Source organism: Schistocerca gregaria, chromosome 3 (genome assembly GCF_023897955.1).
Source record: "Schistocerca gregaria isolate iqSchGreg1 chromosome 3, iqSchGreg1.2, whole genome shotgun sequence".
Classification (NCBI taxonomy): domain Eukaryota; kingdom Metazoa; phylum Arthropoda; class Insecta; order Orthoptera; family Acrididae; genus Schistocerca; species Schistocerca gregaria.
In genome coordinates this window covers 874644174-874671663 of record NC_064922.1, presented here as the reverse complement: position 1 = coordinate 874671663, position 27490 = coordinate 874644174, and the positions used below count along the sequence as shown (strand labels likewise).

Genomic DNA, 27490 nt, shown 5'->3' with positions numbered 1-27490 from the left:
TGGAGGGTTGAAGTAGCGAAGGCAGCAGAGGATCAAGTAGGTAAAAAGACGAGGGCTAGTAGAAATCCTTGGGTAACAGAAGAAATATTGAATTTAATTGATGAAAGGAGAAAATATAAACATGCAATAAATGAAGCAGGCAAAAAGGAATACAAACGACTCAAAAATAAGATCGACAGGAAGTGCAAAATGGCTAAGTAGGGATGGCTAGAGGACAAATGTTAAGGATGTTGAGGCTTATCTCACTAGGGGTGAGATAGATACTGCCTACAGGAAAATTAGAGAGACCTTTGGAGAAAAGAGAGCCACTTGTATGAATATCAAGAGCTCAAATGGAAACCCAGTTCTAAGCAAAGAAGGGAAAGCAGAAAGGTGGAAGGAGTATATTGAGGGTCTATACAAGGGCGATGTACTTGAGGACAATATTATGGAAATGGAAAAGGATGAAGATGAAATGGGAGATACGATACTGCGTGAAGAGTTTGACAGAGCACTAAAAGACCTGAGTTGAAACAAGGCCCCCGGAGTAGACAACATTCTATTGGAACCACTGACTGCCTTGGGAGAGCCAGTCCTGACAAAACTCTACCATCTGGTGAGCAAGATGTATGAGACAGGCGAAATACCCTCAGGCTTCAAGAAGAATATAATAATTCCAATCCCAAAGAAAGCAGGTGTTGACAGATGTGAAAATTACTGAACTTTCAGTTTAATAAGTCACAGCTGCAAAATATTAAAACGAATTCTTTACAGACGAATGGAAAAACTAGTAGAAGCCGACTTCGGGGAAGATCAGTTTGGATTCCGTAGAAATGTAGGAACACGTGAGGCAATACTGACCCTACGACATTATCTTAAAAAATGTATTAAGGAAAGGCAAACCTACGTTTCTAGCATTTGTAGACTTAGAGAAAGCTTTTGACAATGTTGATTGTAATACTCTCTTTCAAATTCTGAAGGTGGCAGGGGTAAAATACAGGGAGCAAAAGGCTATTTACAATTTGTACAGAAGCCAGATGGCAGTTATTTATAAGAATTGAGGTGCATGAAAGGGAAGCAGTGGTTGGGAAGGGAGTGAGACAGGGTTGTAGCCTCTCCGCGATGTTATTCAATCTGTATATTGAGCAAGCAGTAAAGCGAACAAAAGAAAAATTCAGAGTAGGTATTAAAATTCATGGAGAAGAAATAAAAACTTTGAGGTTCGCCGATGACATTGCAATTCTGTCAGAGACAGCAACGAACTTAGAAGAGCAGTTGAATGGAATGGACAGTGTCTTGAGAGGCGTATATAAGATGAACATCAACAAAAGCAAAACGAGGATAATGGAATGTAGTCAAATTAAATCGGGTGATGCCGAGGAATTAGATTAGGAAATCAGACACTTAAAGTAGTAAAGGAGTTTTGCTATTTGGGGAGCAGAGTAACTGACAGTGGTCGAAGTAGAGAGGATATAAAATGTAGACTGGCAAAGGCAAGGAAAGCGTTTCTGAAGAAGAGAAATTCGTTAACATAAAGTGTAGATGTAAGTGTCAGGAAGTCGTTTCTGAAAGTATTTGTATGGAGTGTAGCCATGTATGGAAGTGAAACGTGCACGAAAAATAGTTTGGACAAGAAGGGAATAGAAGCTTTCGAAATGTGATGCTACAGAAGAATGCTGAAGATTAGATGGGTAGATCACATAACTAATGAGGAAGTATTGAATAGGATTGGGGAGAAGAGAAGTTTGTGGCACAACTTGACCAGAAGAAGGGATCGGTTGGTAGGACATGTTCTCAGGCATCAAGGGATCACCAAATTAGTATTGGAGGGCAGCGTAGAGGGTAACAATCGTAGAGGGAGACCAAGAGATGAATACACCAAGCAGATTCAGAAGGATGTAGGTTGCAGTAGGTATTGGGAGATGATGACGCTTGCACAGGATAGAGTAGCATGGAGAGCTGCATCAAACCAGTCTCAGGGCTGAAGACCACAACAACAACAATGTAAACAGTGCAAGATATTATATAGTAATAAATTAGACTAAGTTGGCCACTCATTCAGATTGTTTATTAATGAAACAGATGTTCCATGATGACTAGATGAAAATTAAGACATACTTGTTGATGATTGCGTATAATTAAGAATGCTTGTTGACTTAAAGGACTACTTTGGGTTGTCAAGTTGAAGTTTCTTGATATATGCTGATAATAAATAATTTTGAAGCAGAAGGTACCTTTTGTTACACAGTTGAAAAGACACTTTGTCATTTTCTGTATTATTCAATAGAATTCTCTCATTTGCCACTAATTTTTGTCTTGGTTCTCAGGCTGAACATAACTTGGAACTCCCAAGGGTACCCAGTGTTTTGGAAAAAAAGCACAACCATGATTATGGCCTTTTACATTTGTTGTAACATCTGTAAGGAAGATAATATCCAAAATAAAACTAAAACCATATAAAAAAAGGAAATATAATACTTACTGTGAAATAGCAGGTGCAGATACACAAAAGGTGACATAAACGGCAGCTTTGGGTGTCAGTGGTTTTTTTATCTGCAGAAGAGAAGAGAGATGTAAGCAAGACTGTTTAGGAATTAATTAGGAAGCCTGTTAGAACCAATAATGGAAGGGAGGAAGACAATGAAAAGAAAACAAAGTGGCTTTTGCCATCAGTATGCAGGAGGACAAAAATGTTGGTTACTGCAGGAGGACAAAAATGTTGGTTACTGCAGGAGGACAAAAATGTTGGTTACTGCAGGAGGACAAAAATGTTGGTTACTGCAGGAGGACAAAAATGTTGGTTACTGCAGGAGGACAAAAATGTTGGTTACTGCAGGAGGACAAAAATGTTGGTTACTGCAGGAGGACAAAAATGTTGGTTACTGCAGGAGGACAAAAATGTTGGTTACTGCAGGAGGACAAAAATGTTGGTTACTGCAGGAGGACAAAAATGTTGGTTACTGCAGGAGGACAAAAATGTTGGTTACTGCAGGAGGACAAAAATGTTGGTTACTGCAGGAGGACAAAAATGTTGGTTACTGCAGGAGGACAAAAATGTTGGTTACTGCAGGAGGACAAAAATGTTGGTTACTGCAGGAGGACAAAAATGTTGGTTACTGCAGGAGGACAAAAATGTTGGTTACTGCAGGAGGACAAAAATGTTGGTTAACACGTAGTTCCAATTGTTCAACATTTGTGTTAAAAGTTGTATGTTATCATGTGCGGAAATGTTTACATGGTGCTCTGACCTACTGTGATACTTTGGTTCTTGAGTGTGTTAAGAGGTTGATACCTGGAACAGTTGTAGCTAGTGGAAAGGAAAAGTATTGTGTATCTCTTCGTGTGGGCTAAAGAAGTAATTACACTGGAGCTAATTAGTAATTTTTTGTAAGATATCATTAGTTTTCATGAAAGTGTAATTAGGTGCATTTTTGATGTAGCTTTTCTTTCTTTAATTTTAGGTAGAGAAGAACTTGGCAGCTCGATTGCAGGCTGGGATACAAGCTTGGACCAATGCACTAAATGGTAAAAAGAAGGAGATTGACCACAGCATGGATACAGATGCCCCAGCACAGCCTACACACAAGCCTGGAGGAGATCCACAGGTAGTGAAATGTTCTGCGTTATGTTCGGTATACAGTTTGTGGAACACGTTTTTGTTTGCCATTGCTAATTTCCTCAGGCTTATATTTATTGCAGTACACCACCAGAATTAACCATCACTTTCATCGTGTTTCTTCAGATGCCGTGTTGGCTGCAAATTCTGTGCTAGCTTAAATATAGTTTAAGAAATGAAGTTCTGCCAGATGATATTGAATTCTTCTTTAAGTGTGTGTGTGTGTGTGTGTGTGTGTGTGTGTGTGTGTTGCTTTCCAATACAGCACTGTATCACTCCATATATTATTCATTTACAAAACTTCCTCTCCGATGATGCTTGTCTGTCCAAATTGTACCTCTCAATACAGAACTGTCATACTAAGTAAAAGAAGTCATTTATTTTGGCAATGCAGACAACATGATCTCCTCTTCCATGCTTCCAGCACATTTCCTAGGCGGGACAATAGTGGTGGTATCTAGTAAACTGGTGAACCAGCAAGTGCTGTAACTCACAGAAAGACTGCTGTCGTCGCCCTGTCTGGCATATATATGGTGTCCCTCTATCTCCCCTTCCTCCCTCTATCTCCCCTTCCCCATATCTCCGCTGCGCTCCCCCTCCCCTCCCCTTCCCCATATCTCCGCTGCGCTCCCCCTCCCCTTCCCTTCCCCATATCTCCGCTGCGCTCTCCCTCCCCTCCCCTCCCCTCCCCCTCTCCCTCTGAGTTGAAACAGACTTCTAGTAACACAAAAACGACTTCCAGTGGTCATAATCACCATTTGTTTGTGATTTAGCCATTGGTCAACAGGTCTTTATCCTTGAAGTGAGTTGTTACACCACAATACTAACTACAGTAAACTGCCAATTTTATACATTTTCATAACATTTTCTGTGTGTCAGTACACTAATTAAAGCTGTTCATCTATAACAACAAATTCTCTATTCCATTGTGTTTGTGCGTTTTAACATTTTTCTTAGCCTATGTTAGAGATTTTGCATTTCACCTGAAATGCATAAATGTCAATTGTAATTAATTGAAATAACTTTCAAGGATTCATATTGAGTAGACCAGTAACCTACTTGCTGAAGCCTGTGTCTGAAACTTGTAATGAGTTTTGTAAGCCGTACAGCATACCATTTACTGACAAAAGTAGTTTCCTTTGCATCAGAATACAAAGTTAAATTATTTGAACAGAGCAACAGGGAGAATATTTTGTATTGCTATGAAAATAGCAGTGCTCTTTTTAGAAGAAAATTTGATAAAGTGTGCATAAAGCTGTGCTGTTTCTTAAGGATACCGGATACGTTTCTGGCTCAATATTATGTAAAAATCAAAACCTATTTCTTTCAGGCACTGTTTATATGTTTTACAGATATTTTGTTGATATCGGGTAATGCAGCACACTTTCTAGCCGGCCGCGGTGGTCTCGCGGTTCTAGGCGCGCAGTCCGGAACCGTGCGACTGCTACGGTCGCAGGTTCGAATCCTGCCTCGGGCATGGATGTGTGTGATGTCCTTAGGTTAGTTAGGTTTAAGTAGTTCTAAGTTCTAGGGGACTGATGACCACAGCAGTTGAGTCCCATAGTGCTCAGAGCCACACTTTCTAAACAAATTAGAAGTATTTTGAATATTTTTGAACCTGTTTAGGTTTATTAAAAAAAATTACAAGGTAATTGATGAATTTTTTTCCAAAATGCTTCCTCAAATTGAGGTGCCATTTAATCCAATGTTATACATTTGAAGGGGAGAGAATTTTTTACCAGATATGCGTGACATGATGGCTGAGGTACTAGACCTATTTAATTCCACTTATCATGTATATTACAAGGATAAAAAATATCTTACACTTTAATTTTTATAATTTTTTCCTAATAAAAATGTATTTTTTCTGGAATTTAGTTGATCCTGAAATAAAGCTTAGGTCTAATACTTAAGTATGTACTATTGCAAGTTACAGAAAAAATTAGAGCAATGCTTAATAAACTTGAGGAAATATTTGTTCCTGAATTCTGAAAAATAAAACTTGCAGGAAATTGCGAATGAAGATAAGAGTCCAATTAAACTGTGCCTCAGAACATTCCTGAAGCATATTTTTCATCTTCAAGCTTCATCTTGCCATTCCTTTTCGCACTTCTTGCTTCTTTGGTAACTTGAAGAGCGAATCTTTCAGCTTCACGACCCATTGTCTGCCATGCGCAAGCAGTTGATCTTCCATATTAGAGCCCCAGTTTATGACAAAATTTCTCAGGATTTCCAACCTTCCTATTACTCCTTCGAAACATATCCCTGCATCTAGTACACCAACTTTTAATGTATTTAGTCCTATGAAAACATTCTTGGGTAATCTTTCTAGTATGCAATGGTTGAAACTTTCATTTGTATTCTGAGTGCCCCATGAAGACATTTACTAAGCAGAACAAGGTCATTCAGGTATCTGAAAATTGGTTTTATTTAATTCATAACAGGATTTGGAAGAGAATGCTTATGAGGGTCTATTTGACCACTTTCTTTTGGTTTCTGGTAACCACACCAAGAATCTGCTCCTTCAGGGCAAAGTCCGTGAACAGGGTGGTCATCTGTGGACAACTTAGGAAAGTAGGTGGCCCATACAGCTTTTCTCATTGGTGTAACAACATTCAGGGGTGCAGTTCATCTAATGGCCAGTCCATAATAACTCTGTAGAAGGTCTATTTCAGTTTCTGTCAATCTGCCTTGGCCAGACAGAGATTTTCCATCAGATAGCAACTTTCCTTTCATTTCTCTTTGTAGCTTCCTCAGTCTAGCACCCGTCCTCTTTTGCACATGTCCACAACAGTCCAGTTTTGTTACCAAGGTATCACCATAAACATTGAACTCATTAATTTTATTGAAAGCTTTAGAGTCACCATTGCCTAGGTACTTCATATATCTGACATTATAAAAGCTCACCAACCTCTGAAATGTTTTTAGAGATCCATCACACTCCATACCTCCAGTGTAACAATCATAATTCTTAGAACTCAAATGTTCTTCAGTGTTACCATGACATGTGTGGCAGTACTTATATAAGCACTTAACATCAACAACTTTTGCATTCTCCAGAGAAGTAGCACTTACAACACCATTCAAGGAACGATATCCTTGACGTTACCATGTCCCATCAAGTGCAACAACTATGTTCGTTGTTCCACTAATATTTACAGGTTTTTCTACTGCACGTTTTGTAGATGCTTTAGACAAAACCATCAAGGCACCTAAATGTATTATGTACTTGCTGAAACAACTAGGAGGAGGAGGGGGGGTACATCAAACCACAAAACTTTTGAGTAGCCTTTTTTCTTTTCGTATTGCATGCATTGCAAACACTAACTTCAGATTCACATCATATGAATTATGCACAATGTTCGAAGTCATTTTTGAGGTAGATTTATTGCAGGATCTACACAGAACAACTAAATTTGACGCTAAACCCTTCCTGCTACTTTGTTGTTCAGTCATTTCCAGACAACCTACACCATCACAGTGATAAAGGAATTGGCTAAATGTAAACAAAGAAGATAACAGCGTCATTGTTAACACAAATATTTGAATCACCAGGAGGCGTGCCATGTGGGAGTTTCTTCCCTGAAGAACTGATACATAAGTTACTTTAAACATTGTGGCTTGCTTTGTTTGTGAACTGGTTACCACGAATTTCCTTTTATTGAATTTCTTGATGCGTGGCATAGTTTGTATTTATTGCACACTAAAGGATATGTACTTCCAGAAATATATGTAGCACTTGGTCAACAAACATTCAGTAACACATAGAACAAACTGCTTCAGCGAAACAAAAGCAAATACTAGCAAAGATAATCATTTACAGACACTAGCAACCTGCACTGTTACCAGCATATACAATGAATCATACGTATAGTTGCTGGAAACAAAGTTCACAATTCTTTTCGGAATAATACTGGTTTCTTTAACAGAAATAAAGGGGGCATGGCGGCATACAAGACCATAACTTTAAAATTTGACATTTTTCATTTGGAACCCTTTAATGTATATATCAATCAGGAAAGACTATAGAACTTAATAAAATCATAAAAATTTTCATTTTTTACACCATATATATGTATCCCATACCCTTAAAGATGAGATGGATTTGACAGTGATGGAGAAAACATTAAATGTTTGTTTGTAAAAGTAAAATACTTAAATGAAAACGTCAGTTAAACTTTGAAGTTTTATAAATTCATATAAATAGAAGTGCCTTCAAAGGTTGTGCAGTATGGTTTATATTTTGGTAATGTGCAGCTGTAGCTATGTCGCTGTATATGTTAAAACAGAAGATGTAACAACTCCTCTGTGTTTGCAGATTTCAGAATATTAATATGGTATTTGCATTTCAGATTCAAGTAATGGTGCATGAAGTGAGAATCACAAATCAGATCATGTATCTGTATCCGAGTATAGAAGAAGCTCGTTTTCAAATAATGCAACAGTTGTTTGCATGGCAAGCTATAGTGACTTCACAGACAAGATTACAAAGCTCCAGGTATCAAGTCGCTCTTGACCGCCCATCTTCACCAACATATCGCAACCTTCTCACAAAATTACCCCAGGGTTGTAATGTACTTGAGTCAGCATATGATGCTATTGAAAACAAGATTAAGGAGGTAAGTGACCTCTGAAGAGTATCTTTCTATAGAACTGAAAATCCGAGATAGAATCGTAAATACGATTAAATATGCATGGGGTTGCAAATGAGTGTTCTGTCTTCTTGTGTAAGAGCTACTTTCACAACTGTTTTTTAAACTTTTTTAGTAATTCTTTTTACTCATGTTCAGTGACAGTACATATCATGCTGAAATATGTTTTTCTGCTAATAGGTACAAAAGTATGTTGGAGAGTGGCTTTGCTTCCAGTCATTGTGGGACCTTCAGTCAGATAATCTCTATGGGAAGCTCGGAGAAAATATTGATCTTTGGATGAAGTGTCTACACGATATAAAGTGAGTATATTGCCATCTTAGTCTTCTTCTTATGAAATCTGCTAAGGATTTGAGCAAGGCATGTCAACATGTTTGACAACTCACAGTGGAACAGAGTTTATATTTACTCAATCAATTAGTAGCCTCTTTTGTAGTTAGTTGAGGTCTGAGTTGGAGGAGGAAAAAGGATGCAAAGATGGAACCCATCTTCTGGAGATAGGTGTGTAGCTGCAGCAGGTGCAAAGTACAAATGTCTCTGCTGGGCAAACATTAAGATATTAGGAAGCTATAGGTAACAATGAATTAGTTGTTTTCTTGTGTTTTGGATTCTACTGTCAATGTCTACAATGTAGTTTGTTCCTCTCCTTCTTTGCCTACTGTCCTGAGGTCCTTGTGGTAATTAATGCCTCAAATTGATAAGGTGTCAGTATAAGGCCACTATAATGAAACTTACTTGCAACACTTTTCTTTATGTACAAAATTGGTATTTATAACCATTAAAAGATAATTGCCTTATCAAGTAACTTATCATGGTTACGAGTTACTTGGTAAGTCAACAAATGGAATCAACGACTTGGTAAATTTGACCTCCGACTGAATATCAAGAAGACAGAATACATGGAGTGTTTTATTGAAACTGATGGGACAAAGTCAGTGGAGAAGACCTGCAGAAATTGGAGCAATTCAAATATCTTTGCTGACTCATATGTAGTGGATGGCGAAAGTTTACTTGATGTCTGTTGCCTTGTTAACACCTGCTGGATGAAATGGCACCAGGTGACTAGCATGCTGTGTGATTGCCATATGCCTTTAGTCAAAGCTTTATGAGACAGTAGTATTTCCAATTGTACTTTATGGGTCAGTGTCAGCCAATGACAATGAAGCATGAGCGTGCTCTCCAGATGATGGAAATGCATATGCTCTTATGGTCCCTTGGGCTTACCTGATTTGACTATGCAACAAACGTCAATGTTAGACTGAGACTTGGGTTTACACCAATCTCGGACAAACTACGGGAATGCAGGTTCAGATGATACAGACATGTAATGCTTACTAAAGCAGACTCGGTGTCAAAAAACAGCTATGCACCTAGACATAAATGACCGATGACGTTGTGGAAGACCCAAGATCCAATAGATGGACGGTATATAGAAGGATACGGAATTAATCAATTCCACCTACGAAGATGCCCTTAACAGACCCAAATGGAGGCAGATGTGTCAACGAGCAGACCCTGCTTAGCGTGGGAAAAATGCTATGAAGAAGAAGAAGAAGAAGAAGAAGAAAAGTTACTTTATTCGCTCACAAAGCAAAATGATAAGTTAGTCTCTGTGTCAGACCTTTCTCACCCTCTATCCATCACTTCCTGCCAGTTCATTGCACAAATAATTATTTGCATTTATGTCCATGCTCTGTGCTGTAGTTTCCAATACATTACAAAAACATCTGCCTCATGAGTTCTTTGTTACTTTGTCAGGTGTAACTCTCTTCTGTGACAAAGTGCAATAGGCTGAATATTCTGTTGCCTTTTGTGTGGTGTTGCGATCTTTTGAGTCCCCCATTTAATGTGCCGACTATGTTTTAACTTGGTGTTTGAGTGAATACAAAGGGATTTCACATATAATATCTCACTGTGTCACCAGTATAGTCTGATTAAAATGACTTTTTAACTGACACGTTAAGCTTTGAAACAGAATTCCTCTGAGAGCTGTGAATGTCACGAATGAAGCATCTGATTCTGACAATGTGCCGTCACAAAACATTGGTTCGCTTGTGGGACACCTACACGTCAGCAGATGATCCGTATGACACAAATATAATTTAGCAAATGGGATGCTGAGTCCTGCTAAAAGTCTGTTCACTCGGTGTTGACCTCATTGGGAAGTCATACATTATGGTAACAGCTGGTTGACCAAGGACTTAGCTGCAGCGGCTAGTACATTGGACTCGCATTCGGGAGGACCCATCCAGATTCAGGTTTTCCGTGATTTCCCTAAATCGCTCCAGGCAAATGTCGGGATGGTTCCTTTGAAAGGGCACGACTGACTTCCTTCCCTTTCCTTTCCTAATCCGATGAGACCGATGACCTCGCTGTCTGGTCTCCTCCCCCAAAACCAACCAACCAGGGCCTTAGCTGTTGTGCAGTTCACAACCGTTGTGACAGTGCTCTAGTGCATGTGACAAGTGTCAACTAAAAAGTGATTTTTATTGGACTTTCTTTAAAATAATTTATGCTCTGTGTATTCTCATACTCAATTTGTGATCTTATATAATACATCATGCAAGAAATCTTTGGCCTTTTTATTTTGGACCTCATTTCATCATCACACGTTTCCACCAGTGTCAGTTACATCATTTTCTGCATTTTTAATTGCTCTTATATTTAGCACATACATCCCAATTCTTTTATCTTCACAATTCATAACCCTGAATTCATGTTTTTTTTAACTAATGATCTCCATCATTTTTACTAGATCCCCAATAAAGATCTGACTTTTATAGTGTTACCTCTGTTACATAGTCCTTACAGCAGTCGGGCAAAATTTAATTAAATATGAGAAAGTTTTGAAGAAATTTACAGGGCAAGGGAAAGAGAGTATTTCTTGGGTCATAAATTTGGAAGTGTAATTTTTACTTTCACTGTTTTGTTAATATCGCAACAAATATACTAGTAGAAATTGCTTGGTAGCTGGCAACAAATAAGTTATTTACTGAATATGAGTTGCTTATCTCAAATGATGTAATTAGGAATGTGATCGTTCGCTTTCTTCTGTGTATTTCTCTCTGGTATTCAGATTGATAATATCATCTGGTTTGTCATTTCCACAAGCTTACTTGTTGCCATCCTCTGTGTTTACTGTACTCCTGTGGGCACAGTGTTATAAACAGATTCCTCCTGTGAATCAGACAGTCCATTATTTAATTATGTACACGCCAGATGTTACTAAAAGAACTTGCTTTCAGAAAATCACGAACTACGTTTGACACATCAGATACACGCCGGGAATTTGGTCCAATTGTGATTGATTATGCCAAGGTACAAAGCAAAGTATCACTCAAATATGACTCTTGGCACAAGGAGACACTTGCTAAATTTGGTTCTCTGCTAGGAAATGAAATGGCTCAATTTCATTCCCAAGTTTCTAAGGTATTTACATGAATTAATTTTTTCTTCTTAGAGTATTCATTTCAGTCTGTTGTATTGTTTTACACAGTGTTAATAGTAACTGAATTTTTTTGAAAAATATATTTTTAATTAAAATGATTTTTAAAAAAATCAGTCTCGCAGTGAACTAGAGCAACAGAGTATTGAAGCAGCAAGCACATCTGATGCAGTCACTTTCATAACATACGTGCAAAGTCTAAAGAGAAAGATGAAGGCCTGGGAAAAACAGGTACATAAAAATTATTTATTTATTTAATCATTAATTTTTGTGTTGTAAAGAAATGCAGAATAATTACGTATCACACACTTTCAGGTGGATGTGTACAGTGAAGGACAGTTAATCTTGGAGAGGCAGAGATTTCAGTTCCCAAGTTCTTGGCTACATGTTGACAACATTGTAGGCGAATGGAGTGCTTTTAATGAAATAATAAAGCGCAAGGATTCATCAATACAGTCACAGGTTTGTGCTTAAATAAAATCTCCTCAGCTGTGATATACAGTACTGCTCATAAGTTTAAAACGTTTGGTTTCATTTTAATTAAAATAGTAGAAATGTATTGATCTAGAATAGTATGTCTTTGTGGCAGTATATTAACTCACTATGCTGGTAAAGAAAATTTCTGTATTTTGATTATTATGGTTAAACTTAAATTTCATAAAACTGATTCTAAGAAGCAAATTGTGTGTTAGCATATTTGTGGTTAGCTTTGCTAATGAAATAGTAAGAAGATAGCTGAAATGTTGTGGGATAAGCAGTACAAATGGTTGAGGAAAAGTCTCAGAGGTGGTAACCATTGTATAATACTGCACTGAAGTAAAGCATTACTCATAAAATTAGGAAATCATTGATGTTGTGAACAGTATGGTGAGTTTCCTAAATTTCATTGAGAATGCATGTTTTCCTTTCAAATTTCACTAATGATTAGCATAGCTTTGGCAACTTTTCTAAAAATAATTGTTGTCCTTGTAGAGAGTTCAGTATCCCCACCAGTGAATGTACATTAGGTGACAGATGAGTAGGTGTGGGTCTCGCGGCATAGTAGTGAGGAAAGCTATCATGGATGCTGCACGTGGAGTGTCGTATGGGCAGAACCATTGACTTGTGTGTTGGCAGTGTAGGCTGGCTAGTGAGCTATTAGAGTGAGATTGACTTACAGAGACTTGGCTTTCATATTGTGCCTTGCTCTTGGTTCTGCACATCAGTTTTTTTGATGATTTTCCTTGGTCACTTTGAGCTTTTTCTCCAAGGATCTCTAAGTGGCATTTGGGATATCTGCTCTCCCATAGATTGATCTACTTATTGAGTGTTTCCTCTTCCCCAGTGGAGCTCTTGGGCTTCTAGTATGAGCACACAACATTGGTTAGAGTAGTGACATTTATGCCAACATAATGGTTTTGTCGCATTGTCGTGCCTCAGCAGATACGAAAGTGACTTTTGTGAATGGCAAATTACATTATGTTTGAAATTGTTTCAGAAGATGTTTGTTGTAAAAATGTTTGTGTAAATAACTATTATACTATGATATTACAGGAGTAATTAGTCTGTTTCACATAAAATTTGAACTATGTTTTCTGTGGAGTGTTAAATTGTGTAACAAACTGTACTTTTTAAATAAAACAGAAAGAAACTTCCACATGGGAAAAATATATTAAAAACAAAGATTCCAAGACTTACCAAGCGGGAAAGCGCCGGCAGACAGGCACATGAACAAAACACACCAACACACACACAGAATTACGAGCTTTCGCAACTGGCAGTTGCTTCGTCAGGAAAGAGGGAAGGAGAGGGAAAAATGAAAGGATGTGGGTTTTAAGGGAGAGGGTAAGGAGTCATTCCAACAGGCAGGATAAAATGTATGGTAGATTACGGAAAAATGGAAGATGAATACAAAGTGGAACTTCTTGTACAAACGAAAAGAGAAAGTAAGACGATAGAGAAGATTTCGAAATGCAACAGAGACAATAACAAACGTAATTGTTGGGTTAAAATTAATGACGATGTAAATAAAACAGAAAGAAACTTCCACATGGGAAAAATATATTAAAAACAGAGATTCCAAGACTTACCAAGCGGGAAAGCGCCGGCAGACAGGCACATGAACAAAACACACAAACACACACACACAGAATTACGAGCTTTCGCAACTGGCAGTTGCTTCGTCAGGAAAGAGGGAAGGAGAGGGAAAAATGAAAGGATGTGGGTTTTAAGGGAGAGGGTAAGGAGTCATTCCAACAGGCAGGATAAAATGTATGGTAGATTACGGAAAAATGGAAGATGAATACAAAGTGGAACTTCTTGTACAAACGAAAAGAGAAAGTATTTTGTGTTTCTTGAGAATTGTTGGCTATTTTCTTACCTTTTCATTGACAGAAGCATTGAGTTGTTGCACTTTTACAAAAAGTGTATTGAAACAAGTATCGATTATGATGACAAATCATTAGTTAGCTTAAGATGTAATGCTGTATGGTGAATAGACTTGTAAAAATATCAGGTGACTGCTGACATTTTTAACTTAAAATCTTCTGCAGAGCAGAGAAAACTGAGCACATGTGACTGTATCTTAAGTTTGTATACACCTTGATGTGTCTAGATTCTTATTGCTACTAGGTGGAACAAAAGTTTGGGCTTTAATCTTTATCTTATGTTTAATATGTCTTTTTATATATCTTGACAGCTTTCAAGATGAGCAGTACTTTGCATTGTCAGTGTTTACACACCAACCTGGACTTTTTATGTAAATAATATTGAAATAAATTGTATATCCTTCTATACTTTTGTATGAAAGGAAAAAAGATGGCTTTTTAAGTTTTGCTTCAGGGTTGTAACTGCAGCTGCTGATGGTATTTCATTTCTTGTAGGTTGCAAGTTTGCAGATGAAAATTGTGACGGAAGATAAGGCAGTGGAGGCTCGTACCAATGACTTTTTGAATGACTGGGAACGTAATAAGCCTGTGGAAGGACACTTACGGCCTGATGATGCACTGCAACAACTACATATGTATGAAACAAAGTTTGCCAGACTTAAAGAAGAGCGAGACAATGTTGCCAAAGCTAAGGAAGCACTGGAGCTACAAGAACCAGGTTTCTTTGTTTTTTGATATCTTGTGCTGTTGTACAGGATTATTTGTTTAGGATAATGTAAAGAGCATAATGGAAACAAATATTTGTTTTAGTAACATCAGTATTTCCTGGTATGAAGCTTGTAATTCCCTAGGTACTCTATTTAACTGCAAAGATATCGAGTTACCTTATTGCACACTTTTTCCTTAGCCTGTATATTAAGAACAATGAGTTGTATGAATAAAATGGAGAATATATTTTATACTCAGAATTTCAGAGAACATTCTCAGCTTCGCTTGAATAAAGTGTGTAGGAGAATATATTTCACCCGAGAATGTCGTCACCATGAGCAAAAGGAAGGGGGAAGTTGTTAAAGACAAATAATGTTTTCAGATTTTGTATGAATAAAACTAGAAGAGCTTCTAATAAGTCGACAATTTTCTCCTTTTTTGAAATGAACTCTGTAGTATACTTAGAGCTAAGTACGTTCTGTTGAAATAACAGCTTTACAGAGTTATTTTTAGTAACAGTGGCAGAACTTATGTTGCTTGGAAGGCAAGAAAAGATACATGTAGCCTGAAGAAATACTGAAGAGAGAAGAAATAGAAGTTTATATGGGCTTAACAATAAAAATATTATTTTCTGGTGATATTCCTTTCCAAAAATAATGAAAGAATATTGGGACCTTTGAAACTAAGTGAAAATTGAAGCATTTTTGTTGTCATATAACAGACTGCAACTGTACACGGGTTCATTCACTACCTATTTTTCAAATGGCTCATCTGCAAAGGGGGTTGGTAGTGAACGGTTGCATTTGTGCCCCTAATACTGAGTCGTATATAGGCTAGCCTTTGGACAGTAGTGAATTGAATACACAGTTGTCTATACCACAACCTTGCGCTAAATGAGGTACACTATGCAAATTCAGATTGAAACTTATTTAATTAAAAGCACTTCTAACTTTGTGGCCATGCATCTTTAAGTTCACAAATAAATCCAATCTGGATAATTAGTATTTCGTGCAATTCGTACACATGGTTTATTGTCTCGCACCTAAGCACTTTCATGTTGTTTCTTCACAGTTTATTCACATACACTGGCATCCAGTCTTACACTTGCGGCACTTTACTGCTCCGAACTTACCACAACGGACAACAGACCTCCTTTTCCTGCTCATACCCCCAGTCCTGAGTCGGGTCACGTGACACTACATTAATCAAAATAATTCACAAAAAGGACCACAATTCATTTACAATTTTTTATAAGATTTAAATACTTAAACCTAAATACATTATATAATTTTACACACATTTATCACCACATAATCTTATAATTCACTACAAAAAAAGAAAGAAAGAAAAAAAGAAAAAAACTATGCAACAGAACTACAATGCTCATAAAGACACAAAACAAGTATTTTCATGTCCATTTTGCATTACAGTATTTGCTCTCTGCATTTAATACGTAATTTTATTCTTAAGCACGGAAAATTAAAATCGGGACTAATTTATGACATGCTATCAGATTTACATAATTAGGAATAACTCATGTTTTGGCACAGTTTCACCCTCTCCCTTCATTTAATGATGTCGTTGCATGAAATACAAGACATATAAATACCTGTCTGGCACTACGAAAATCGAAATTGAATGGTGTCTTCATATTAAATAATGACTTACTTTGCAGTTGGCTCGTTTTCACATGATTTCTATTTCAATGATCCAAGGGCTCATTACAAGCACACCCTACATTATTTACTTAAGTGCAAATCCATGTACAGTAATTATCTGCAATTATGTAACCAAGTAATTTAAACCATCTGATACTGCTGAATATGCTTTCTCTTTATCAGGGAAATATGGGTCTATAAATATATTGATTTTTCTTTGTGCTTTTTGCATTCCATCCATTTTTTCCATTGCTGATTTTCCATTGCCAGCAAAGCTGCTGTATGGCCATATTATCCCCCGTTACCTTAAGACCCAAGTTTTCAGACTGGTGTATGAGAAGACTTAGGTATATTTTCAGAAGTTCATAATATTTTCTCACAGTATAAATAATATATTTTTGTGTTAAAATTAATTAGGTAGATCAGAAAAATTAATAAGTGAGTTATTACAAAACTAGTGACTTGTTCCTTGTAACGAAACGTGTGGCCAACTACTTACATACTAGATGCGCAAGTGGACCGTTATGCATCTTATTTAACCAATATGACAAGAGTTACGGTTTGGAGTAGATCAAAATGTCATCTAACCATAAGATTTTGTTTGTGTAATGTATTTACCTAACTTCAATAACAAAAAAGTTTACCACGTGTTGAAAATTCAGTAACATAACAAGAAAACACACATTTATAAAGTATCTGTAATCATCTTAATGATTTGTAGATGCACACAAAAATAAAATCTTCTCAAGGAGGAGTGGAAATACTGAGAAAGAACTCCCTCATCAGAGAATATGCTTCAAATTTTTTCTCTGAGAATATTCTTTTGTGCTGAGAATCTTCTCTGAAGAATGTTCTCTTTTTTTTTATTCATATGACCCAGTGTTTAATGTAAAGAAATGTTACTGCACTATTTAGATGAATGTAGAAGTGTATCATTATCATTAATGTGTAATTTTGCAAATATCATTGTTTTCTCTCCTACCTATGAAATTTCCTCAGAACTACATGTTATGATTAGCTGTTCTCTACACAAAATGTACTTACTTCTTATTAATACTGTATCGGTTATCATGTGACGACAAAGGAGTCAGTCATAATGATGGAAATTTTAATGTAGACCAGTTTAGAAGGTGGTTGTTTCAATGCAGGTGGTGTGAGCACAAGTGAAGATCGAATGCAAGTGGTGTTCGAAGAACTACAGGATCTCAGAGGTGTTTGGTCAGAATTGTCTCGCATCTGGGCACAAATTGATGAAATCCGTGAGAAACCCTGGTTATCTGTACAGCCACGCAAAATACGAGCACAGCTAGATACGTTGCTGAGCCAGCTGAAGGAACTTCCTGCAAGACTTCGCCAATATGCCTCTTATGAATATGTTAGAAAGATGTTATTGGGGTACACAAAGGTATGTTAAATTGTTTTTCATTGTACTTTCTGGTATTAATGTTTAGTATGAAATGAAGTTTTTATCAGATTTCAGTAATGTCAAAAGCAGGTTCTTTGCAGTTATTAGGTGTATGAAACTTGTGTATGGTGTAGTGAAAATGACAGAGTGAATTTCTGGCCAGGAGGAGATGATTTGCATGATACCTGCACATGCACACACACGTGATTAGTGACAGAAAATGACAGAACTTTTAGGTTTTTAGTTTGACACACATTCTGTCACCGAGGCACACTCTGCACTGTAAACGTAGTGTCTTGTGCGCCTGTTGTTTTTTTAATAACTACTTATTGCATTTGTGTGTAATAATTAACATAAAGACGCAAAAGTTTGTATTAGGGTCCATAATTTCTCCACTATGTTTGTGAGAATGAAGTGTATCTGAAAAGTGTGTGTATTAATGGGAAGTAGCATTTTGTTATTTAGTCATAATTTGTGCAAGTTCTAGTGTACATGCCTCTTTGTTGCACATAAAGTTGCATCAAATGGACCTCCTGAAATTTTAATTATATTACTTCTTTAATGTGTGATGAAATTGATTGAAGACTTGTGAAACTGACTCGTGTGAATTATATTAATACTAACTTCCTTCATAGATCAACATGATGATCGTTGAACTAAAATCGGATGCATTGAAGGAACGTCACTGGAAACTTCTGATGAAACAACTGCGTGTAAATTGGGTTCTTTCTGAGCTCAATTTAGGAATGGTATGGGATGTTGATCTTCAAAAGAATGAATCAATTGTTAAGGACATCATACTTGTGGCACAAGGAGAAATGGCTCTAGAAGAATTTTTGAAACAAGTGAGTAGTGAATGCTTTTAATTAAGAGAACTATATTTTCAGCTATCTTGGTATTTGACTAGGGCAGACAACAGAAGTGCAATATTAAGAGTTTTTAGATGTAATTTTGACTTCACCCTAGACCAGTTCTGAGCTGTTCTACTTGATACAAGAATAGTCCTGTTTCCTGCAGTCCTTCCAGCTTTTTTGAAAAAAGGCTCTTTTTCATTTTTAAGGGTAACATTTTTTTCACTTTGTGTGTGTGTCCTTGGCAAAACTGCCATAGCTGCGAACCCCATGTCATTTCTCCATGAAACAACCCATTAGCAATTTTTCTCTATGCATATACAGATGCAGATTTTATAATCATGTAAACAAGTTTATTAAAAATGAAGCATTAATGGAAAATATCATGTAAATGAACTATATTGATATATATTGTAATAATGATGATGATGATGATGATGATGATGATGATGATGATGATGATGATGATGATGATGATGACTCAGTGGCCTCGTGCAAGTTGGGTGCCTGTAGCCTACTACAGTAATTGTACCGGGGGGAGGGCTACAGTTTCAGGTGAAATCCGAACCATGTGTTGTTCACGTGGAATCTTCTCGTCATCAAGAAGGGAAGACTGAAATATTCCATGGTCTGACAAGGAATCAACCCTGACCATTCATTCATAGTATGCACTTCACAACTAGACCACTGGTCTGACTTATGCATAAGAAATAAAATTGTGTTAAATAAGAAAAAAAATTGTATAATTTAAAAAAAGAATTTAAATTCAAACAGCCAATATCTTATTAAGACACCGATTCTACATTGGTGCTGATAAAAAGTTGTAAGAGAATGGAAAATAGAGGAAGGAAAACAAAAAGTTAATAACTACATACAACTGGGTAGATTGAAAGAAGCATTAATTTCATTGGCCTTTGCCGATCTCATAATAATAGAACCTTAGAGAATGTAAAGGAGACAACTGAAAATGCAGGTCTGCAAATATCACTTTAAAAGACTTTCGTAGATCAACTCGACTAGAATTCTAAGATGCAAGTATGACAAGATCAATAAAACAGATAACTTTAAATATTTGGGTGAAAATATAAAAATAAATGTGGACAAGAACAATTAAAATCAGAATTGAAAAAAATGAAAAGAGCATACACGAAAGTGCGAAATCGGTGCAATAAAATTTTTTCTAAAGATGTCAAATTAAGGCAGCCATAATACAGTTGTTAAAGAAGAAGCCCTCTGTTCGTCAGAAACCTTACTTTTATCTGCATGCAAAATGACATTAGAAAATTTAGAAAAGAAAGGAACAAGAATTGTGCAAAAAATATTAGGTGCATCAAGAACAAAGATGGCAGTTGGGTTTTAAGACCACATAAGGAAGTACCCAGTCTGCCCTAAAATTACAGATGAGATTATGAAAAGGCATGATACATCTAGAAAGAATGAAGAAAGACAGATTAATAAAGGAAATCCACATGCTCTTCCAAAACAGGGAGAGAAATGAAAAAAATGGATGGGGAGGCAATACGAAAAATGGTCTTGAAGAAATGCGAATTGTACAAGACGCTTACTTGGCAAATTCAGATTAGAAATCAGAAAATTTGAAGGTATTCAACTTCCAGAAAACCTTTGAATTTCTTGACTTCTAGTCTGCACAGAACAACAGCTAGAGTAAAGTGGCTAGGTAAGATAGAGAGAGAGAGAAAGAGAGAAAGAGAGAGAGAGAGAGAGAGAGGCAACTCATTCTCTGAAAATGAAAGTTTTGGAGAAAGGAGGAGGAAAATAAAAATAAATAGCTATCTTGATGTGGTCTGTAATTGGCCAGAAATGACAATAAAAAGTCTACTGGAACTGTAGTTTTGTTGTAATTGTACTCTGCAACTCCTTAATTTGACGGAAACACTGATTACGTTACTGAAGTAAAGTTTAGAATCTGTGTAGCTCCTTTATCATAATTTAATGATACTGCTTCATGGTATGCAGCAGTCACTGACATTGTTTTAAATATCTTCAAAGGTAATTCGATGTTTGATGGTTAAGGAAAAAAACCCTTCAATCCAAATGGGTAGTCATATCAGTGTTAGTCAGTTTCTTCACGTGGAACTTGAAAGTAGCTATTTCGTTAACAAGTTGTGCTTCATCAATATTTCTGTTGTATTTTGTACCAAAATCAAATGCACATTTTGCAGTATAAGGTACAGAACTTACAATTGAGGCATTTCCTGACCGTTCAAGTCAGATGAAATGGTACCATATGAGAGAAATTTGTTTTGTGTTACATTCATTATTCTGTTAAATACTTTGAAGCGCTCTGTGTCAAACTGTTTTCAGTCAGCAGAAAGCGACAAAAATTGGAAACCTTCAGTCAGATAGCTTATTTGCCTCTGCACCTGTTCGCTGACCTCTGGGATCCTCAAATATCATAGCAAAGAAACAGTAAGAGCCACATTGATAAAAGTGAGTAAGGTGGCAACTTTGTGAGACAAGTGCAGCACCATTGCCATCTAATTAATGATAGATACTGTTTGATAATGCTACTGGGACAGAATGACCTGTAATTACAGCAAGCTTATTACTTGCAGTCGGAGGGATAGGCTGCTTCTTGTGGGAAGAAGAACACAGCACGAGGATTAGGGGAACTTGTGTACCTCTCCAGGTTAATGTTATTCTTAAACCATTGCTCTTCATTTCTTTGCTCGTTAGTTTTTGTGTCCCCTCTGCCTGTGTCCTTGGTGGGGGTTAGTCTTGCTACGCCCTCGGAATGATAAGAAGACATGTTTTGATCTTTACTGTATAATACCTTCAGTTTGATTACTTTCTTTTAGACTTTGTCACAAATTATTATTCACACATTTTTCATGTTTATTCTTAATAATAGTTTGTGTAATTTCTCATTATACAATTGCCAGGAACTTCAAACAGTGTGGAATGCAGTTGAAGGTATCTAGAGCAGAAGTATTTGTAACTTTAAAACATTCCTTGATTTATGTAGAAATGTAATTAAATAATCCAAGCTTAATCATAGTAATTTGGGTGTCTGTTAAGGTATGTAAGGTTGATTCGAGAGGCCAGGCAGTGTGATTAATATGTATCATAAATATTTTTTAATTGTTGCTAAATTCAGTGTCACCTTTATTGTATTTGTTTCTCTTTTGTAATAAAAATAAAAAAGACTAACTGATAAATGTTCTAAAATACTTAGGTTCGAGAATCATGGCAGAATTATGAACTGGATCTGATAAACTATCAGAACAAGTGCCGTCTCATCAGAGGATGGGATGATCTCTTCAACAAAGTCAAAGAACACATAAATTCTGTTGCAGCCATGAAGTTGTCACCTTATTATAAGGTAATATGTTAAAACAATATACTGCTACTGCTATGACAGTTATTTTAAAAATATCACAAAATGAGTTATCCAACCGTGTGTTTTATTGCAGTAGTTTGGCTTTTCCTTACAGTCCCCCTACTTCTGTATGACCAATATTTAAAAACGTAAATGGTTCCTTATTTGTACTAATACAGTATTATATTTGTTCAGAGTGCAGATGACTTTGGTAAGTGCTGTGGTGACAGCTTTTAGGGAAAAAAAAGAATGACCAGACATGGGGGGGGTCTCAACCTAAGTAACATGGTGGTGTCTGGATAATATACATATAAAATACAAGTTACTTGAGGTAGACATATTCCTCCTGCAGTTGCAAACAAATTGATCTGTTGATGGAGGCATGTATTGCTGAACCTAATAAGCGGATCACTCTGCAGCATTTTAGGGTGGCTTTTTGTAAATATTTTTGTGTGAGTTGTCTGGGAAGTGTCATTAACATGATGCACTATATTTGGTGATAAGACGCCACCACAAATCATTGTCTATGATTTGAACTGGGTTTTAAACTTGACAACCCTTGTTTTGTCAGTTCATTTGTTTTCTTCTATTCATTCATATGTCTATTCAGCAATTAATTTTTATAAAGATTTGGTTTGATTTGATTTGATTTGATTCAATTTTCGTTCCATAGACCCAAAAAATGAGAGAATTCTCTTGTCAGAAAGTATAACGTAAAAACAAGAAACAATTGAATATATTACTTATTACCCTGATCATTTGTTAGGAGATTGTCGAAATAGGCGAATACAATGCGGTAAACTGGAACAACTAATATTTACAGAATTAACATGCTGTCAGAATGAAACATTGTTATGCACTATTAATAAATTTATCATACACAAAATACCTAATCTTGACTTGTGACCAAGTGCTATCAAAACTGAAATCTTAACAGATATTTTTACTTAAGCTGGCTTAAGTCTCTCTTAAAATATTCATCTATAGAGTCGGAGGAGTTGCCTATCAAAAAGTCTTTCAAACTCTGTTTAAATTGTAAATAAAATAGAAAGAAACTTCCACATGGGAAAAATATATTAAAAACAAAGATTCCAAGACTTTAACAAGCGGAGAAAGTGCCGGTAGATAGGCACAATAAATAAAACACACACACACAGAATTTCTAGCTTTAGCAACCGACGGTTGCTTCTTCAGGAAAGAGGGAAGGAGAGGGAAAGACAAAAGGATGTGGGTTTTAAGGGAGAGGGTAAGGAGCTCGCGCGTGTGCGTGTGCGTGTGCGTGTGCGTGTGCGTGTGCGTACAGCTGTCCTTTTTTCCCCCTAAGTGAAGTCTTTCCGCTCCCGGGATTGGAATGACTCCTTACCCTCTCCCTTAAAACCCACATCCTTTTGTCTTTCCCTCTCCTTCCCTCTTTCCTGAAGAAGCAACCGTCGGTTACGAAAGCTAGAAATTCTGTGTGTGTGTGTGTGTGTGTTTGTGTGTTTTATTTATTGTGCCTATCTACTGGCGCTTTCCCGCTTGGTAAGTCTTGGAATCTCTGTTTAAACTGTGCTTTATCTGAAACCAAGTTTTTAATGGTTGCTGGCAGTTTATTAAAAATGTGTGTTCCTGAATACTGGACCCCTTTTTGGACCAAGGTAACTGATTTTAGATCTTTATGTAGATTGTTCTTATTCCTAGTATTGATACTATATATTGAGCTATTGGTTGGAAATAGAAATGTATTACTTGCAACAAATTTCATTAAGGTATAAATACACTGAGAAGCAGTAGTTAGAATAAAAAGTTCCTTCAACAGGTTTCTACATGATGATCTTGAATTTACACCACAAATGATTCTTATCACATGCTTTTGTACCCTAAAAACTTTTGCTCAGTTTGATGAGTTGCCCCAGAATATGATCCTATATGACTTAGTAGCATGAAGAAAGCAAAGTATCTCCTACCTCTGACACATTCTCACTGCAAATACAGACTTGTTTATGTGCTTAAGCAATTCTGTGGTATGCCCTTCCCAACTGAATTTGTTATCAAGTTGTAATCCCAGAAACACTGTTAACCTCTTTGATCTGCATGTCTTCATATGTTACACACATGCTGGAAAGAAATCTCTTACAGGTTCGGAACTGCAGATAGTGGGTCTTCCAAAGTTTAATGACAGTGAATTAGCTTTAAACCATTTATTAATGTTAGTGAAAATTTTGGTTAGCAGCTATTTCTAGATCTGTACTTGACTTACTACTTATTGCAATGTTTGTATCATCTGCAAACAAAACAAACTTAGGATTTGGCAATGTAGCAGATGACAGGTCATTAATGTACACATGAAAAAGCAATGGACCCAAAATGGAAGCTTGAGGAATGCCACATGTAATTAATTCCTGGTCAGATGAAGACTAACTGCTTACTGCACAGGTATTTCATGACACCCATTGTTTCCTGTCAGATAGATAAGACTCGAACTATTTTGCAGCATTGCTGGTGACATTATTATATTCTAATTTAATTAAGAGAATGCTGTGGTTCACACAATCAAATGCTTATGATGGCTCACAGAAAATGCCAGTAGCCTCTAATTTATTATCTAATGAATTAAGTTCATTCTCACTGTAAGTTTAAATAGCTTTCTCTGTATCAGAACTGTTAAGAAATCCAAACTGTTACTTGGACAATATATTATTTGCAGTCAGATGGTTAAGGAGACGCTTCAACACAACCTTTTTGAATATTTTTGTGGAAGCCAGCTAAAATGAAATTGCTCAATAGTTTGATGGGATCTCTTTATCCCCTTTCTTGTTACAAGGCTTAACTTCAGCATATTTTAGCCAGTCTGGAAATGTTCTGCTGATAAGAGATTGATTACACAAATAACTTAAGATAGAACTCAACTCGCATGAGCATGATTAACTTTGTTGATTTGTTATCATAGCTAATGGAATACTTAGATTTTAAGGATTTTATGATGGATGCTGCTACTTTAGGAGACATGTGTGTCTTTCCATTTTACTGAAGTTACTTTTAAAGACTGGTCTCGGATACCCCGTTGCAGTGTTCACCGAACCTTATAACCCCAATCTGTCAGTAACAGAAATGAAGTACTTGTTTAAGAGGTTTACAACATTACATGCACTTGTTACCAAAGTTTCATTTATTTTTAGAGCTATCTGTTCCTCTTCCTTTTTGGCCCCATCTGTCTCTGTCTTCACTATATCCTACAGTTTTTGTTTTGTTGCCTGATGTAATTATCTTTTTTCATAATAACACTGCTTTGATTTCTGGATTACTTGCTTCAATATTTTGCTGTATTCTTTGCAACACAGTACAATTCTAACATCAAAGCTGTTGCTAGATAGTAGATACGGTCTTCTTCTTTTCCCACATGATATCTTTATTCCTTGTGCAATCCACTGATTATTTTTTGATTTCTGTGTGATTTGAGTTACCTTTAGAGAAAAACAATTTTCAAAAGTGGAAGTAACTTTATTAATGAAAGATTTGTATTTTCCATTTGAGTCAGAAGTATTCTATCCATTTCATTTCTTCGAGCAATTTCCTAAATTTCTCAATTTTTGACTTATTTATTACCCTCCTGTACTCAGATTAATATATTTTCTTAATCCTGACATCTTACAACATTTAACACAAGATGTTGCATGTCATGATCAGATAGGCTATTTACTATTGGTTTTGTGATATGACTTTCTTCCCTAGATTTGTCTACAAAGATATTATCAGTAACTGTCTCAGAGGATTTATGTATCCTAGTAGCAAAGTTCGCAGTAGGAACTAAATTGAATGATAGTGTTAGTGACTGCAGTAATTGTTCACTGACAGATCTTTTCAATAAATCCACATTAAAGTCACCAGCAACCACTATTTCCCTACTTTTTACCATGAGATGAAACAGAGCTTCCAGATTTTATTATAAAGAGATTAAAATTCCCTGAAGGTGCTCTCTATATACCCACTATTATAAAGAACTTATTACTACTACTTAATGACGATGTAAATAAAACAGAAAGAAACTTCCACATGGGAAAAATATATTAAAAACAAAGATTCCAAGACTTACCAAGCGGGAAAGCGCCGGCAGACGGGCACATGAACAAAACACACAAACACACACACAGAATTACGAGCTTTAGCAACTGGCAGTTGCTTCGTCAGGAAAGAGGGAGGGAGAGGGAAAAATGAAAGGATGTGAAGTCTTTCCGCTCCCGGGATTGGAATGACTCCTTACCCTCTCCCTGAAAACCCACATCCTTTCATTTTTCCCTCTCCCTCCCTCTTTCCTGACGAAGCAACTGCCAGTTGCGAAAGCTCGTAATTCTGTGTGTGTGTTTGTGTGTTTTGTTCATGTGCCTGTCTGCCGGCGCTTTCCCGCTTGGTAAGTCTTGGAATCTTTGTTTTTAATTTATTACTACTACTGTTGCACAAGCTTCTAAGTGCTGCTCTGAGCAAAATTTATTGATATCTGTATTCTTGAAATCAACAGTTTCAGACAAATGTGGCTACTCCTCCTTTCTCCCAATTTTCTCTGCAGAATTAAGTAGCTAACTTCTGTAACATTTAACATATCTATATGAGTGGTCACATGATGTTCAGAGAAGCAGATTATATCTACTTGTTTGCTCAACTCTGAATCTTCAACACAAATAACATCTCATTAAGCTTACCCCCCTTAATCCTCTGATATTCTGATGCAATAGCGATAACTGATTTTGTGCGCTGGATGAACCTAATTTTTCTGACAATTTTTGAGTATCTCTAGTTTCGATCAGAGGCTGTCTGCATGAATTGTCTACATTAAAATTTGCTTTGTGGCTGCTTGTTTTATGAATATGAATATCATTTTCAGCCTGTCTCTGAACATCTTTTTTTTCTGCCCTCTCTACCCTAAAGGAACTGCTGATCTGTCACTTGTAACTACTGGTACTTTACCACTTGTGACAGTGCCTGCCGTAAGTTATTTGCTATTAATCCAGTTAGTTTTCCCTTCCCTTCCCTTCCCTTCCCTTCCCTTCCCTTCCCTTCCCTTCCCTTCCCTTCCCTTCCCTTCCCTTCCCTTCCCTTCCCTTCCCTTCCCTTCCCTTCCCTTCCCTTCCCTGTTGAGGTGAAGGCCATGCCTAGTAGAGTCCCACCTGCTGATAGTCCACAGGAACCACACTGATATGAGACCCCATACCTGATCCAAGCAGCCATTCCACCTCTAAATTAACTCTAACAGGAGAGTTTAAATGAGACCGGTCATGGTGCCTCAGAACATACACAAGCCGAACACTAGTATGTCTCATTGCTGAAGCTATCTTTACCAGGTCACTCTCAATTGAATAATTAGGGTTCCTGTCTGTGCTGTTGCGTACCCCACCCACCATTACCACGGTGTCTTCCTTTATGACGTCTTTGCAGAGTGAACCTACATCTTCTGCTACCTACCCAGACTTGCTCTAGGTTTAAAAAAACTTGTGAC

The 27490-nt window shown here is 36.8% G+C and overlaps 1 protein-coding gene across 1 annotated transcript in view; it reads left to right on the top strand.

Annotated features, from left to right (window-relative positions):
- Positions 1-27490, top strand: part of LOC126354951 (dynein heavy chain, cytoplasmic-like) — a 217351-nt gene that overhangs the window by 60101 nt on the left and 129760 nt on the right. Inside the window, 10 exon segments of the mRNA XM_050005032.1 lie at positions 3441-3584; positions 7948-8214; positions 8428-8549; positions 11493-11676; positions 11810-11923; positions 12008-12154; positions 14554-14776; positions 17573-17829; positions 18465-18674; positions 21877-22023. Coding sequence (XP_049860989.1) covers positions 3441-3584; positions 7948-8214; positions 8428-8549; positions 11493-11676; positions 11810-11923; positions 12008-12154; positions 14554-14776; positions 17573-17829; positions 18465-18674; positions 21877-22023 — 1815 coding nt within the window.